The sequence below is a fragment of the Macaca mulatta genome, chromosome 15 (genome assembly GCF_049350105.2).
Source record: "Macaca mulatta isolate MMU2019108-1 chromosome 15, T2T-MMU8v2.0, whole genome shotgun sequence".
In the NCBI taxonomy this organism is placed as follows: domain Eukaryota; kingdom Metazoa; phylum Chordata; class Mammalia; order Primates; family Cercopithecidae; genus Macaca; species Macaca mulatta.
Window position 1 is genome coordinate 5492170 of NC_133420.1, and position 16495 is coordinate 5508664.

General features: G+C 61.6%; 1 protein-coding gene across 1 annotated transcript; it reads right to left on the minus strand.

Annotated features, from left to right (window-relative positions):
- Nucleotides 1–5030: 5030 nt before the first annotated feature.
- Nucleotides 5031–7316, minus strand: LOC114672688 (proline-rich protein 31-like). Its single transcript, XM_077967078.1, has 4 exons — nt 7163–7316; nt 6628–6794; nt 6199–6337; nt 5031–5188 (listed from the first exon to the last, which is right to left on the minus strand). Exons 1-4 carry the CDS (start codon nt 7208–7210, stop codon nt 5105–5107), a joined length of 438 nt encoding a protein of 145 aa, XP_077823204.1. The 5' UTR covers nt 7211–7316; the 3' UTR covers nt 5031–5104.
- Nucleotides 7317–16495: the final 9179 nt, after the last annotated feature.

The window sequence follows — 16495 nt, forward strand, 5'->3', positions numbered from 1 at the left end:
AGGGCACTGAGGAGACCCCTATTTATGGGCCAGGCTTGGCCTCCACCCAGGGCCTGAGGACAGCCCACTGAAGACTCGTGATGCTGGGGGATGGGGTGGCCGGGCACAGCTGCAGCCTCGTCCCCCACGGGGCGCTTATGCAAGAGGCCTGGGCCTGCTGCCCCGGCTGAGGCAGTGTGGGGTGAGGCAGAGGCCCCTGCCCACTGGTCCCAGAGACAGAGCTGGCAGGGACCTTGCCCACCCTCCTCCTGCTGGCAGGGCACACCGACCCAACGGCCCTGATAGGGCAGAGGCTGTGTTTCTCAGCCATGCCCGCCTCCGAGGCCTCTGGTCTCTTCCCACTGGGGGCCAGGACCCACATCTCGCAGCCCCTACCATCATTCCCTTTCCGAGCCCTGCCACCCCAGAAGGGGACACAAAGCCCCACTTCCACCCTGAGAAAGCCCAGCAAGTGAAGTGTTGATGAGAAGCTCAGGCCAAGGTAGAGAAACTTGATCTGCCCTGCAGGGTCCCGAGGGCCAGGTGTGCTGAGCACGGCTTCCCCCATGGCCGGCTGTTGGGGCTATGATAGTGACCCCTGGGCACCCGTTTCAGCCTGGGGCACCTTTGGGCTTGAGCACAGGCCCTATCCCTTGCCAGAGGCCCCACCTTCTCCCAGCAATTCCCCCACCCGGAGTCTGACCCCCACTGAGTCTGGTCCAGACTCGGGAGCACCCCCTGGGGCTGTCCTGTTACCCCAGTGCTGCACCCAGCTCCTTGGGCCCCTCCAGCTCGTCGGCCCTGGCTGGGGCCGTGTCACAGGCCGTCACAGGCAGGCACATGCGGTGGGCCCTGTCTGGATTCTGTTGGGACTGAGCTTCCCTGGCAGGCGTGGTGGGTGAGCGCTGCCACTGGTCTGAAGGTGGGCCGGGGTGGGGAGCTGGGAAATGTACGTGAGAGCAGGAGTGAGTGGGATGGGGTGGGGTGGTGAGCTTCTAGGCAGCTGCTGGCGACCACTGGGGGCTGGAGCCTGTCTTCTTCCTGGATTCTGTGGCCCATCCCTTGCTGGGGGCTCATGGGCCCTGGGAGTGGGCTGGCATGGACTGCTTCCTTGTTCCCCCTTCCCAATGCCCGGGGGTCAAGGAGCCCAGACTGGGGGAGGTGCATGCCTATGTAGCAGCAGCGGCTAGTGGGCAGCACCGGTGTCAGGGCTGGTGGGGGTGGCCGGGCAGCGTCCCAGGCAGAGGCCAAGGTGAGGGAGTGAGTCCCAGGGAGCCGGGAGGCACCGGAGAGGCGGGGGAAAGAGGGCAAAAGTGCAGGGGGGCCAAGGTAGCCCTGAGAACCCACTCCTCCACCCAGGCCTCCCATGAGCCCCTGCCCGGAGCAGCGGTGTGCTCTGGCTCAGATGCCATCTGTGCCCTAGGTTGAGAGGGAGGGTCTGTTGGAACAGATAGGGGTGGGGTGCCTAAACCCAGGACCCCGCATGGCCCCCAGGCCTGACTCAGCTACAGAGCTGGGGGCTCCCATCAGGACAAGGGAGGGGCAGGAAGAGAGTTGTGGCTGCGACATCATCACAAGACTGGCCTCCTGCCCACTGCCAGCTGAGTCCTGACTGTCATTCCACCCTGGTGGGACTGGTGGTTCACCGACTGGCCTGGCTGGAGGTCCCAACCCCGACCAGGCCAGTCCAGGACAAGAGCGCCTCCCAGTGGTAAGCAAGCCCTGGGGCGTGGTGGCAGGTGGCCCAGGGCAGGGAGACCCGGGACACGTGGCTCTGGGTCTGAATGGCTTCCGTCAGGGGCAGGCCTGGGTCACCTGCCGGGGAGGGACTCTGAATCCTAATGGGGCAAGGTCTTCCCATAGCCAAAGGGGTTCCCAGGGATCTCGGGTGTCCAGCCCTCAAACCCGGTGCCTAGAACGAGGACCAAGCCCCTCCTCTTCCTCATTTTCTAGTGGGCAGCAGAAGGCCCGGCAGGTCCCATGTCCCTTCTCCCTGACCAGTCGTTACTGAGACCATGTGGTCATTGGCGCCTGGGGAGCTGGAAGAGCTGACAAACTCATGCTTCGGTTCAGGAACCGACTCCTCAGTCCCTGTGGTCAAGATGGCCAGCGGGAGGCCAGGGACACTCCCCAGACACGGTTGAGTGAGGACCAGTGAGTGGAAGCCGCCCACGAGCCCTGATTCATGGGCGCACCTGGGCTCACCCGAGGGCCGGAGATTCGTCTCTCACCACATCCAGGAAGGGCAGGGCAGTTGCCAGCTCCTGGTGAACACACGCCGGGTTTCTCCCTCCTCCCCCCACTAGGATTGTGCGAGGTGGACAGGGGCAGAAGGGGCCTTCACGGAGCTTCTTGCAGCTTGGGCAGGGACAAGGACCCCCCCCACTGCACACTCTCTGTGTCCTTCCCTTTGCTCTGAGCTTGGCTGCCAGGCAGGACCTTGGTGGAGCCTGGGGGAGGGCGGGCAGGAAGGAGGCTGGCCGCCCCACCCCGCTGCTCTGGGAACCAGTTGCTTTGAGTCACAGAATGCAGGGACTTGGCCTCCACCCTAAGAGGTCACGAAGGCCATCCCCCTGCCTGCGGTCCAGGCAGGTCCGAGACAAGACTGGTGGCTTGGGCCTGGGCTCCCAGAACTGACCCCAACCTTTTCCTGGAGGGAAGCTATGTCTGCCCTGGGGCCCTGGCCAGCATCCTCTGGGGGCAGTGGTGCCCCTATCCAGCGTCCCCACCAATGGTTTGCCCTCGAGGGCCGAGGCTGACCCAGTGACTGGTGAGACCTGAGCTCGACTGAGTGTCCACCAGCCTCGAATAAACTCATGGGAACCTCGTGAGCCCCACCCACCTGTGGCCAGAGATCAGCTCCCCCAGCCTGGGATTGGGGAGGGGCAGCCTCTACATTCCACCTTTCAGAGGTACTGAAGCCTGCCGGCCCCAGAGGCTCACTCCTGCCAGAGCTGCCCCACTAAGGATCTTCCGTAGGGGAGGGCAGTGCCCAGGGTCACTGGGACTCTGTGTGGAGTGTTCTGAACAAGTCGGGCAGAAGATCCAGGCCCAGCCCTGACTGGGGGTAGGCATGGAGGTGGGGAGCAGCCTCTGGAATCGGGTCTCCACTTGTGCCCTGCAGGAGCCAGCCCCTTGTGCTGAATGGTCCTTCTGGCTTCTGGTCTCTGTGGGGAGCGGTGCCCAGCCTGGTGCATTGTAGCCGGGGAGACCAGGGCCGGGTGCAGTGGGGGCAGCCCAGCTCAGAGCTCCTCTAGGGGCAAGAAATTCTCCCCCAGGCCTCCCTGTGTCAAGGGAGCTGCTCTGTGACTGAAGGAGGCCTGAGTGGACGGGCCACGTGGGACCGCCCCCCCTCAGCATCTCTGAGCTGCTCAAAGCATGGGGACCGCTCTTCACCCAGCCCGCCTCTCTGTTCCTGGCTGACATTGGGAACGGCCACCTCTTCACTCACCCTTTCTGGCTGCCTCTGGCCGCCTCTCCCAGCACCACCCTGGAGGTCAGGCCTCCCCAGCAGCCGGGGATGAGGCAGAGGACAGGGGAGCAGGTGTGTCCCTGGGACTTGAGACTCGTATGTGCGTTGCTGGCCATGAGGTCCAAAGACAGTTATGGCCAAGCTGCAGCCAGTTTTGCTACTTTGGAGCCAGAGCTGGGTTGGCTGTCTCTGGGGCACAAAGGGCAATTTGGGGGTGCTGCAGCGATCTGTCCAATGTGGGGCTCCAGCAGGCTTGGCAGAGGCTGCTGCATCCCAAAGGCAGCAGGGCCGTGAGGAGGGGGTGGCCTAACCCCTGACACCACACCCACACCCCCAGCCTCAAGACACTCAGCTCCAGGATCCCGGTGCTGTGAGCAGTGCTGTGGACCTCTGAGGCCCCGTCTGACTCCAGGAAGCACCCAGCTAGGTCATGGAAGGTCAGGGCTAAAGTGTCCCCACCTTGCCCATTTAGGGGCTGGGCGGGAGCTCCCCAGGCCAGCGGGGTCTGGGCAGGGGCCAAGCCTGGGAGGGCCTCGCCTAAGGACCCCTGGGTCACTGTAGCACCAGGCTGGGCACCGCTCCCCACAGAGACCAGAAGCCAGAAGGACCATTCAACGCAAGGGGCTGGCTCCTGCAGGGCACAAGTGGAGACCCGATTCTCGAGGCTGCTCCCCACCTCCGTGCCTACCCTCGGTCAGGGCTGGGCCTGGATCTTCAGGGTCTCCTAGCTCCCATCTGGGGAACGTGGGGTGGCCACAGGGAGCCTGGACCCACACCCCTGAGATGGGGGCTCCTGCCTCTCACTCTGGGGTTCCTTCGAGGCAACCCTGGAGGACGGAGCCACAGCTCTGAGAAGAGCGAGCGGTGAGGGAAGTGCTCCTAGCAGGGGCAGGGGGTGCCAGGTGCTGTGGAGCTTGGCAGGGCCCCTCAGTCACCGGCCTCCATGGCCTCTGGTCACCCCATGGTCCCAGCCCCCCAGCCTAAGGCAGTTTCTGCTGGGCACCATGGAGGGTGGCCTGTGTTTGAGGATGAATCTGGCTCTGTTCACCTGAGAGTGTGGGACAGGCCAGGAGAGCACCCAGCTGGGAGGGAGGCAGCTGCTGGGATCCACGAGGCCCTCCTTCCTCCCGGCCCTGGCACCCGCTCTGCCCCTCTCTCCCCCGCAGGTCTCTTCGTCTCCATTCTGTCACTGCAGCCCCTCCGCGATTCTCTGCCTGGGCCTGCCACTCTGTCCTGAGAACAGTGGAGCCTGGCCCGGCCCTTGGCGACCCCACCCTCACCGCCAGTCCCAGCCTTGCTGGTGCCCCCTCCCCGTGGGAGGCTCAACCACACCTGCCCCTACCACCCCATCAGAAATAAACAGTCTGTGCCAGGAGGAGCCGGATCCAACTGTCCTTGAGCACGGGGTGACTGTGGGTGGGCAGGGCCGCCAGGAGCAGCCCAGGTTCCAAGCCCAGTCTGGGGCAGGAAGGGAATGTGGTCAAGGCTGATGCCCAGGATCTGGTCAAATTTGATAAATTTCTCCCTCAGGTCGAAATCCAGCTCCTTCCCCTACCCTGTGCCAAGAAGGGGGGTGAGCCCTGGGGAGAACCCTCCCTCCCAGCCCAGCCCTCAGGGGATCCTGGGCGGCCCCTTCCCACCGTGCTCAGGGCCTCACCAAGCAGCTGGGCCTATGTCCCTTCTCCTGGCGCCTGGTCTCCGGCGTAGCCTCCATCTTGTCATTTTCCAGCCGCACCTCTGCAGGGAGCAGGTGAGGGTCAGGACCCTACTGCTGGGGACAGGCTGCTGACCGTGCCCCCTCTGGAGCCACACCAAGACCTTCCCTGCAGTGTCCTTTTTAATTTATTTATGTTTTTAGGGTCAGGGTCTTGCTCTGTCACCCAGGCTGGAGTGCAATGGCACGATCACAGCTCAATGCAGCCTCCTGGGCCCAAGCGATCCTTCCTCCTCAGCCTCCCAAGTAGCTGGGACTACAGGCATGCACCGCCACACCCAGCTCATTTTTCTATTTTATTTTGTAGAGACAGGGTCTCATTCTGTTGCCCAGGCTGGTCTCGAACTCTTGACCCCAGTTGATCCTCCTGCCTCGGCCTCCCTAAGTGCTGGGATTACAGATGTGGAGTGTCCTTAACTTGGGGGCAGTTCTGGGCCTTTCTTGGGGTGTCAGGCAGGGAAGACTCAGCCTCCTGGCCTCTAAGAATGTTCTGATCTGGCTGCTTCTGAGGGACAGGGGTCCTGGCCCAGCATTCGCAGAGTGGGTCCCTGTGGGAGGAGGAGGTTGTGGTGGGGAGAGGCTGGGGCGAAGGCTTTGGGGAGGGGCAGGTTGGGTGAGCTGGCGGGGGGGGTTCCTGGCCTCCCGGAGGGTCCTGCTCCCCACTCTTCCTGAGGCTGCTCTTCCTGGCAGCCTGCCTGTCCCCACCCCGACCATGTCCCTGCCCGTGGAAGTTCTCACTGCATGTGTGGAATTGGGGCGTCCCAGCCACAGTCACTGTGTCCCTTGGCCCTGCACCCTGCCCTGATCTTCCCCTGCCCCTGGATCTCAGGACAGGCTCCTCCTCCAAACTGCAGGCCCCAGGAGAGGAGCAGGGGCCCTACAGCTGTGCTGAGGATGTGGGTGAGCTCCCTCAAGGCAGGGGCTGCCTCCTTCTGCCCACGGGGACCGCCCACGGGGTCTGCCCACCTGCCTGTCTGTATGAGGGGTCTCCACCCCCAGGCCTCCATCTCCCCTCCCCGGGCAGTCCCATCACCTGGCAGGGGCTGTTGGCACCAAGCTTCAGCTGAGCAGGCTGGACGTGACCACGGCTGCCACCAACATCCTGAATTGGGAACTGCCCTCCGGCCTGAAGGTGTTGACTGCCAGCCCCAGGACGCGCCACTCCCCTAGAACTGCAGGGACTGGTGGTGGGCAGGGCCAGGACCCCCTCCCCAGGCAAGGGTCCCAGGCTGGGCTGGTACCTGTACTCTGGCAGGAGCCTGGATCTGACAGGGATGGGTGACCCTGGCCAGGGAGTGGGCAGCCTTCCTGAGCCTCAGTTTCTCCACTTGCACAGAGGGTGTGAGCTCTTCCCACCTGGCAGGGTTCTCCAGGGCCGTGGGGGCCATGCGCACTGTGGCAGTCAGGCCCATTGGCCCAGCTGCACCCTCCTTCCTCCTTCCCCATCCTGGAGGCCACTCACCGGCTCCTTCCTGAGGCTGGAGACGGATCTTGTGGAAAGGCACGTTCAGGCCCCTCTGGGGGCCCTTGCTGTGGCTGGAGTGTCCCCAGCAGGGTGAGGCCCACCCACAGGGGTCCCAGGGCTCCCCACGGGGCTGCAGGGGGCAGGACTCCTGGGCAGCAGCCGGCCTGGCAGGGGGTGAGGAAGGGGGTAGGGAAGGGGGTGGGTGAGGGTCTGGGCTGGGACCCCCTGGTAATGAGGTCCCCTGCTGGCCCCCACCCCAGGACAAGCAACCTCTTTTTCTCCAAGTGCAGGAAGGGTGCTCCTCTTCCTCCTCAGCAGGGGGGCTAAGGGGAGAGGCGGGGCAGAGGGAGGTTGGGCTGGGGAGGTAGGGGTCCCTCCTTGGACTCGGCCCAGCAAAGGTTGAGGAGCATGCGTTCCACTGGCGCCCACCATTCCCTGGTCTCAACCTTCGGAGGGGAACGGGGGTGGAAATGTGGGCTGGGGGTGGGCACCCGCAGAGACCACCAGCTCCCAGGGAGGTCCCAAGCCTCACCTCTGATTCCCAAAGCCCGGGTCCCTGCCCTCGTACGCCTACATCCATCCTCAGAGCTGTTGCCCCGAAGGCTCCTGGCCAGCCCTGGGTCTGGGTGTGATGGCGGAAGACACGGTGCGACGGTCCACTGTGTGCCCAGCATGGGTGGCCTCCCTGGAGCCTCCCCGCCTTGTCCTGCCCTGAGGCATCAGCAGGATCAGGCCAAGCTGTTCCCTGACTTGGGACAAGCTGCAGAGGGGAGCGCTGGTGGTGGGTGGGACGGAATGTGTCTGTGCTGAGGCTGCTGGCACCCACCCTACTCTGCCCACAGGTCTAGTCTGGGCCAGGACCTCCCTGATGCAGCTCCACCCCCATCCTCCAAGCCTCCTGTCTCACGGGCGCAGCAGGTCTTGGCCCCACTCCCCCAGGGCCCCCAGCCCACCTGCCTCCCCTCGACTGCTGCTGTGTGGGGCAGCTGTGGACTTCTTACCACCCTGGTCCTGTAATGAGGCCCCTGGGGATGGCTGACCCTAGGAGGCCACTGCTGACCTAGGCTGGGGCTTCCCCAGAGGACATTGGCCTTGGCCTTGGCCTGGCCACAGCCCAATTCTCAGGGGTCCCGGGGAACATGTGCGTTTCTGAATTCAGGGTTTGGTGACTCAGACACTTGGCTGTGGGGGTGCATCAACTCTGGGCCCTGTTGGCAGAGGCATGATGGGCAGGTGGGCCAGAGGATGTGGGCACAGGCTGGAGGGTCCAGACACCTCCCTCTGGGCCCAGCAGTCTCCGGGTTCCCCTAAGGCCTTGGGGGGCCTCTGTCCTCTTCCAGGGTCCAAGCAGCTCCCTGGAGCTCAGCCTGGTTTGGGGAGCATCTTGTGGGTCCTTGGTCTCTACCTTACCCCCAGGTAAGGCAGAGTTTTTTTGAGACGGAGTTTCACTCTTGTTGCCCAGACTCTATCTCAAACATAAATAAATACATAACAAAAAATGGTTACTTTAGATATATATTTTATATATAGATAGATAGATATATAGAAATATAGATATATATGTTTTTGTTTTTGTTTTTGTTTTTTTGAGGCGGAGTCTCACTCTGTTGCCCAGGCTGGAGTGCAGTGACGCCATCTCAGCTCACTGCAACCTCTGCCTCCCGGATTCAAGTGATTCTCCTGCCTGAACCTCCCGAGTAGCTGGGATTACAGGCATGCGCCACCACACCCGGCTAATTTTTGTATTTTTAGTAAAGATGTGGTTTCTCCATGTTGGCCAGGCTGGTCTCGAACTCCTGACCTCAGGTGATCCGCCCTCCTCAGCCTCCCAAAGTGCTGAGATTACAGGCGTGAGCCGCTGCACCCAGCATAGAATGTTTTATATTTACAGAAAAAAAATGTGAAGACAGATGAGGGAGTTCCTGCGTGCCCCTCCCCCAGTTTCCCGCTCGCTGGCGTCCTAATTCGTGTGATCCCTTTGTCACAATCAGTGAGCCAGTGTTGGGACGTCCAGTCAGCTGACGTCCAGGCTTTCTCCAGATTCCGTTACTTACTGAAGGTCCCTTTCCAGGTCACCACGTGACATTGTGTCTCTCATCCGTGGGCTCCTCCTGAGTGACGTTTCTCAGCCTTTCCTGGTCCTTGATGACCTCAGCGGCCTTGAGGGGTGCTGCTCAGGTGTCTGTGGGGCACCCCTCAGTTGGGCTCTGTCTGCTGAGTTTCTCATGCTGAATCCGGTGATGGTCGGGGAGGAAGAGAATGGGGGCGGGGCTTCCACCATGTCACACGGGGGACACCATCAGTGCGACCTTCACTGCCCACGTTGACCTTGGTACCTGGCTGGGGTTCCCTCACCCGAACCCTGCGCCTCTCTGTCTTTTTTTTTTTTTTTTTTTTTTTTGAGATGGAGTCTCGCTCTGTCGCCCAGGCTGGAGTGCAGTGGCGCGATCTCGGCTCACTGCAAGCTCCGCCTCCCGAGTTCACGCCATTCTCCTGCCTCAGCCTCCCAAGTAGCTGGGACTACAGGAGCCCACAACCGCGCCCGGCTAATTTTTTGTATTTTTAGTAGAGACGGGGTTTCACCGTGGTCTCGATCTCCTGACCTTGTGATCCGCCCGCCTCGGCCTCCCAAAGTGCTGGGATTACAGGCCTCTCTGTCTTTTTTTTTTTTTTTTTTTTTGAGACGGAGTCTTGCTGTGTCGCCCAGGCTGGAGTGCAGCGGCCAGATCTCAGCTCACTGCAAGCTCCGCCTCCCGGGTTTAAGCCATTCTCCTGCCTCAGCCTCCCGAGTAGCTGGGACTACAGGTGCCCACCACCTCGCCCGGCTAGTTTTTTGTATTTTTTAGTAGAAACGGGGTTTCACCGTGTTAGCCAGGATGGTCTCGATCTCCTGACCTCGTGATCCGCCCGTCTTGGCCTCCCAAAGTGCTGGGATTACAGGCTTGAGCCACCGCGCCCGGCCCGTCTTTTTCTTTTTGAACTGTCCTCTCTGGATGAAGTCCCTTGTGCGACCCCCACCTCCCCCGGAAGGGGATTTCACACACATTTGCAACTTTGCTGCACCGAGATTTGTCTCTGCTCTCCCATGGGTAGGCACAGCCCTTCACTGACATCCATGTGGACCTCAGGTATTTTACACTTTGGCTCACACCCTAGTGTCACATCCTGTTTCGTGGCTCATATTGGGCCAGCTTCAGTTACTGGCGGCTTTTCCATTGGCTTCTGAGTCCTTCTCTGCAAAACGTTTTTTTTTTGTTGTTGTTGTTGTTGTTTTTGAGACGGAGTTTCGCTCTTGTCGCCCAGGCTGGAGTGCAGTGGTGCGACCTCAGCTCACCGCAACCTCCGCCTCCCGGGTTCAAGCGATTCTCCTCCCTGAAACTCCCGAATAGCTGGGACTACAGATGCCGCCACCACACCTGGCTAATTTTTGTATTTTTTAGTAGAGATGGGTTTCTCCATATAGGTCAGGCTGGTCTCAAACTCCCAACCTCAGGTGATCCACCCACTTCGGCCTCCCAAAGTGCTGGGATTACAGGCGTGAATCACCGCACCCAAACTCTGTGATACGTTTTGATGCACACACCCATGAAACTATCATTGCGATCAGGGGGCAACTGTGTTGGTTGCCCTAAAGATTCCCTGAGCCCCCCGGAATCCCTCCCTCCCTCCTCTTTCCGCCACCTCCCCTGCCCCCAGGCCACTGCTGTGTTTTCCTCGCTGGAGATGAGCCTGTGTTTCTGGGGCTTCGCCTGCGTGGAGCCAGTCCGCGTGCACCGTTCTGGCTGCCGGACGCCCTCCGCCCCGCGCGGTTATTTTGGGGCCCGTGCAGGTTGTCGAGAGCATCGGTAGCTCCTTCGTTCACTGCTGGGCAGTGTCACATTGTGCAGACACATCACGATTTATTCTCCTTCACCTGTGGGTGGACCTGGGGGTGTTTCTAGTTTGGGGCCCTTACAGATAAAGCCGCTGTGGGCACACGCATCGTGCGTGGGTGTGTGCTGTGTCTCTTTTGGGTAAATACCCAGGAAGGCAATAACCAGGTCCTATGATGGTGTAGCTTAATTTTTAAAATACTGACGCACTGTTTTCCAGTCCTTTCAAGATAGGCCTTTCTCCTTAGCCGCCTTGGGCGGTCAAGAGCACCCAGGGAGCAACACCAGGGCTGCCTGGTCCACTTGAGGCTGTGGGAGGGAAACCCCCGAGCTTGTGGCAAAGCAGCAGAGGATCCGGCGTGCCTGTGGCTGAGACGGGACGGAAGCTTCTTTCTGTTTCTTGCAAACATCCAGTCATGGAGCCTTCCAGCCCCAGGTGTGCGGCCTGGCCCCTCTCTAGGACGGTTTCCCGGGAGGCGCACACCTGGCTGGCGTCCTGCTCTCTGTGCAGATTCAGCCACCTTGCTACGCAAACACAGCCGGGGAAGCAGGCGGCTACAACCTAGGATTCCATGCTGAGCCAGAGCAGGTCCCTCCGTGGGTGTGGCCCGAGTCTCCTTCCTCTGCCGAGCAGGGCGTGGCAGGTAGTGCGGGGACTGCGGAGGACTGGCAGCTTTGATGCCAGGTGGTCAGGCAGGTGCTGAACCCTGAGGTACTGCCACGCCCACCGCTGCCCAAGGCAGCAATTGATGGGTTCACGGACTCCCTGCCCGTCTGAGGTCAGTGCCAGGCCCGCAGGGCCCCTCGTCAGCAAGCTTCTGCCCAGGGTGCCCCATGGTCACAGGAGGCTGAACCCCAGCACTCTCCAGCCTGAGGGGAAGGGGGGAGCAGAAGAGAAACTCCCCCAAACCCCAGAACCACCTCCAGTGCCAGGGTGGGCACGGTGCTCTCTGCCAGGCCTGGGGTGGTCCCCCCGGGTGGGTCACAGGACAGTGTGGGTATGAGGTGGGCCCCCTCCCCCAACTCCCAGGCACCTCCGGAGGGGTTCCCTGAGCCTGCGTGCTGCTCCCAGAGCTGACCCCCAGCCCCAGCCCCACAGCCCACCAACCCCGTGCCTCGCCTTGCAGCCGAGCGGTGCAGTCAGTTCTCCCCTCATACAGGGGCTTCCGCTGGCTCCAGCACAAGAATCCCCAGACTCCAGGCCACATCCTCAGCCCAGCCTTAGAATCCACCCCTCTCCTCCTCCCTGCCCCCAACCAGCCCCATCTCCTGGGCTCATGGCCTTATCCTGGTTTTGGAGGTCAGGGATGCCTCCAGGGCAGGTCTGGGGCCCCGCTGACAGCAAGGGGACGCCTGCCTTGGATGCGGAAGGCCCACCGGCTTCACCATCCACTGTGGGGTTCTCTCATCCCACAAGGACTCAGACCCTGTGGGAATGGTGCTCTGTGCAGGCCTCTGGCCCCACTGGCGTGTGGACTGCCTCCTCTTCCTCTGTCTGACATCTGTCTGCCAGACTGGGCCGTCCTCATGCTGGCATCTGCTGCGTCTCCTGCCCTGAGCACTCCCAGGCCCTGGGCTCTGTGCCCTGAGTCAGGCAGGGACGGGGCAAAATGCTCATCGGCACCCTCCCAGCCAACTCGGGGTCCGGCCTGAGGATCCCTACAACCCTGAATCCCCTCCCAGGGCAGAGTCCCCGTGGGGACAGGGCCAGGGACTCGCTCTGATCACCACTGAAGTGCACAATTGCTGGCTGGGTGGAAAAAAACCCAATCCCAGTTAATCCACACAAACGTAAGAAATAAGACAATTTCCTGCAAAATAAAATAGCTTTCTACCAGCATTCCTGTCCAACAGAGCCCACATCCACATCCCTGGGGAGATGTTTCAGAAGAAACAAGGGAGACTGTGTCACAGAGCGAAGGCCCTGTGTGCATGCGTGTGTGCGTGCACGTATGTGCCTGTGTGTGCCTGTGCACGTGTGCCTGTGTGCATGTGTGTACCTGTGCACGTGTGTGCGTGCATGGGTGTGCCTGTGTGTGTGTGCATGCCTGTGCATGTGTGTACATGTGTGCCTGTGTGCATGCGTGTGCCTTTGTGTGTGTACACACGTGTGCCTGTGTATGCCTGTGTGCACACGTGTGTGCCTCTGTGTGTTCACATGTGTCTGTGTGTGGGTGCCTGCCTGGTGTGTGTACGCCTAGGCAAGCCCTGCACAGGGAGATGGAGACAATGTTTCAGCCTCCCTGATACATCCTGGGCAGCTGCTCCTCCCTCACCATGGTGACTGTACCCACAGCCACTCCCTGTCTGAGATCCCACGGCCCCAGCCCACTCCTATTTCTGGTTTGCCAAGAGGATACTAGGAGGTGGACCCCCAATGGCCCACCTCAGGAGAGCCCCTGGGGTGGGCTGAGCTGCCTGGGGTTCGCTCTGAGGATCCTGGGCTGCCCCTGCACAAGGCCCCCGCTAAACTTCACCCTGTTCATGTTAGTCAGTTTTCTGTGGCTATAACTGAATACCTGACATTGGAAATGTACAAAGAAAATAAATTTATTTCTTACAGTTCAGGAGGCTGAGAAGTCCAAGGTTGAGGGGCCGAGTTACAGTGTGGTGGAGGGTGAGAGCTGCCAACTGAGGTCTCTGTCTTCTCATAAAGCCATCAAGTCCACCATGGGCCCAACCCTGAGGACCTCATCTAACCCTAATCACCTCCCAGAGGCCCCATCTCCAACCAACATGTGGATCTGAGACCCGAGCAAGGTGGTTCACGCCTGTAATCCTAGCACTTTGGGAGGCCGAGGCAGGAGGATCGCTTGAGCCCAGGAGTTCGAGACCAACCTGGCCAACACGGAGAAACCCCGTCCCTACAAAAAACTTAAAAATTAGCCAGACGTGGTGGCGGACCTTTGATCCCAGCTACTTGAGAGGCTGAAATCTCAAGTAGGAGGATTGCTTGAGCCAGGGAGGTCGAGGCTGCAGTGAGCACAGGTTGTGCCACTGCACTCCAGCCTGGGCAACAGAGCAAGACCTTGTCTTACAAACAAAAAAAAGTGGATTTGGGGATGAAGCGTCAACACATGAAATCTGGGGACACGTTCACATAGCACCCCCTTTCCAGCAGCGGGGCCTCCAACACACACGAAGCCCTGGGGACTGGGAGGCTGGACCCTCCCCACACTCCAGGATTAGAGAGGGGTCCCTCGGCCCACCGGTCCCCCTGTGTGGGGGCCCTGGTGTCTGCCCTGACCCTGTGGGCCGTCCTGCCGGGAGCCCTGAGTCCCCCGCCTTGTATGTATGGGACGCGTGGGGTGAGTATCGGGGAATCGGCGAACCAGGGCCAAGTTTCTCACGCCAGGGGGTTACTGGGAAATCGTGCTTCCTGGGGATCGCGAGAAAGCTAGCAGGGCCTACGGTCTGAGGGTGTCTCCAGCTCAGCCCTGCACCACAGGTCTGGCCCCCCATGCCGCCCACTCAGTCCCTGGATGACTCTGCCCCCAACCCTCCTTCTTCCTCCTACAGAAAACAAGCTGAGGCAGAGCTGGAAACCCGCAGGCAGCTGGTCCCGGCCCAGCAGGCCCAGATGGTGGCCGCGAGGGTGCTGCTCTCGGCCAAGATAAAGAGACTGGATCGGGCAGGGCCTGAAGGACAGGGAGTGCTGGGTCCGGCTGAGCTGGGCGGCCCTGGGCTCAGGGGCCAGCAGGAGCCCCCGCCCCTTTCAGCCAAGGCTCCAGGTCCCATTCCCAGCAGCACCTGCACACAGTCCCCTCGCAGCCCTGTTCCTGCAGGCCCTGGTGGGTGGGGCTTCCACTCGAGTTCCTGAGGAGCCTGGCCTCCCCCCTCATCTCTGTGCAATAGCGCCAGGTCTTCCAGTCCTGGTGTATACCCCTCAACTCCTCCTGCAGGGCTCAGGGCCCTGGCTGTGTAGTCATGCGCTGTGAAGGGCAGTGTGGAGGAGGAGTGGGCCAGGCAGGGCAGACCCACGTCCACCATCTGTGGCCTCACGCGGTGCCTGGTCCACCAACACAGCTCTGAGCTCCACAGTCAGTGCCCAGCGGCTTCCTGCTCTGTGCCAGGCCCTGCAGACATGAAGGCAGGGAGGGCGGGCTCTGCCTGGTGGGAGGGGATCAGTGGGTGTTCTGAGAATGCGAACATGAATGCGTGCTGCACCCCCAGACCCCGACCCGGGAGCCCAGCACTCAACAGGAGGAGTTTCACCCACACACGGCAAGAGGTGCACATGGAGGCCTCCAGCGTACCATCACCACGTCCCACCGTGGGAGCCGTCTCACAGCAACATGGGCACCTGAGTCGCACACCTCAATGAACACCCACGTGAGCAAAACCTGATCCCGACGTGGAACATTCCAGACCCCCTCCACCTCCTGCCAGCTGCAGGCAGCGCTGCGATCCCCAACACGGAACATTCCAACATTCCACCCCCACAGCTGCCGGCAGCATCCTCACCCCGGCCACAGAACATTCTACCCCACCCCACAGCGTCCCCACCCCGGACGCAGCAGCTGCAGACCTGATTTCTGTCACTGGCGAGGAGCTTGGCCTGTTCTAGAACTTTGTAAATGGAATCACATAGTGTGTGGCCTTTGTGTCTGTTTTCTGAGGCAGACCCAGCCCTGCACCCAGGTCAGGCCACTCTTGAGGTCAGGGCACAGCTGTGTCCGCCTCCCCACCACACGCCACAGCCCTCAGATGAAGCCTGCACAGGAGCGGGCCCCAGGACCCAAAAAGACAGAGCAGCACTAAGGGGACCCTGTGCTTCCCGCTCCGCCCAGGGGCTCTGTAGCCTGACCCCAGGAAAGCAGCATGGGCCCAGGTGCCGGGCGGCTCTGGCAGGTCTTCCACCACCTTTGCCTCACTTTCCTGGTCTGGGGTGCTGGGGTGGATACCCAGGAGCCCCTGGTCGCCCCAGGTCTGAACAGTGTGAAGAGGAGCTGGGCCCGGTTCCCCTCCTGGGCCTGTGGACAGCCTGGCCCAGACCCGAAAGTTCCATTCCCACCTGCCCAGCCCCTCCTGGGCTGCCTCTCAGTGTCTGAGTGGGCGTGGGTGGAGCGCTTGTCCCGTGGGGCAGCCCAGGGCAGGTGTCCCATGGGTAGAGTGCCCCGAGGGGACATGAGCTCTGGGAAGGGGTATCACGGAGTGAGGACCAGAGGAGACCCTCCCCACCATGAGCCGTGCGGGAGCTGCTTCCCACCAGAGCCCACCATACCCAGCCCGAGCTCTGGGTGGTCTGTCTGTGGTCACTGTCACCATCACAGGCTCGTGTAGTCACCATCGCAGGCACAGGCTCTGTGTGGCTGTGGCGGGCCCTGGACAAGGCTGAGAGGGACCACAGTTGGCCTTCGGGGAAAGGCCCCCTCTGCCACCGCAGGGCCTGATCTGGGAGGTGGTGGTGACCACTGGAGGGACGGAAGGCAGCCCTGGGTCCAGCCCCTTCACCCACCAGAACTTACCTGCTCCCAACCCCACTGACCCTGTTCTGTGGGAGGGGCAGGCACAGGCTGTTCCCAGGCCCAGCAGGCCCAGATGGTGACCTGGGAGCGGCTCCACTCAGGCCAGGATAAAGAGATTCAATCTGGCCACCCACAGGGGCCTGGGCTGCTGTGCTTGGGACATGGGGATAGGGGCCAGCAGGACACCCCACTCCACTGGGTCAGCCTGACTTGACTCCAGCAAGCAGACAGGTGGGCAGTCAGACGCCCTCTCCCGTCAGTGTCCAGCCCCAGGCCTCTGGGCTCACACGCCGGCAGGCATTCCTGGATCACCTGCCTGGCCTCGGCTCCATGCTACCTGCTCCCAGCCCCGTCCCCTCATGCAGACATCGGGAAACGGCTTTCAGCCGGGAAGTGCTGGTGCCCCTGGGGGACTTGAGGGGAGGAGGTTCACACAGGGGCTACCACCAGGGCCAGAGAGAGTTGTGTCACCCCAGGAACGATGGGATGAGGGGGGTTGTGGTAGCTGGAGTCCAAGACAGACGG

Bases quoted from the DNA above. Each gene is read 5' to 3' on its own strand.
- LOC114672688 (XM_077967078.1), bottom strand. From the start codon at position 7,210: ATGGATGTAGGCGTACGAGGGCAGGGACCCGGGCTTTGGGAATCAGAG. The intron at 6,338-6,627 runs GTGAGTGGCCTC...CAGTCCCTGCAG, and splicing joins CCAGCCTCAGGAAGGAGCCG to TTCTAGGGGAGTGGCGCGTC. The intron at 5,189-6,198 runs GTGATGGGACTG...TGCTCCCTGCAG, and splicing joins GTGCCAACAGCCCCTGCCAG to AGGTGCGGCTGGAAAATGAC.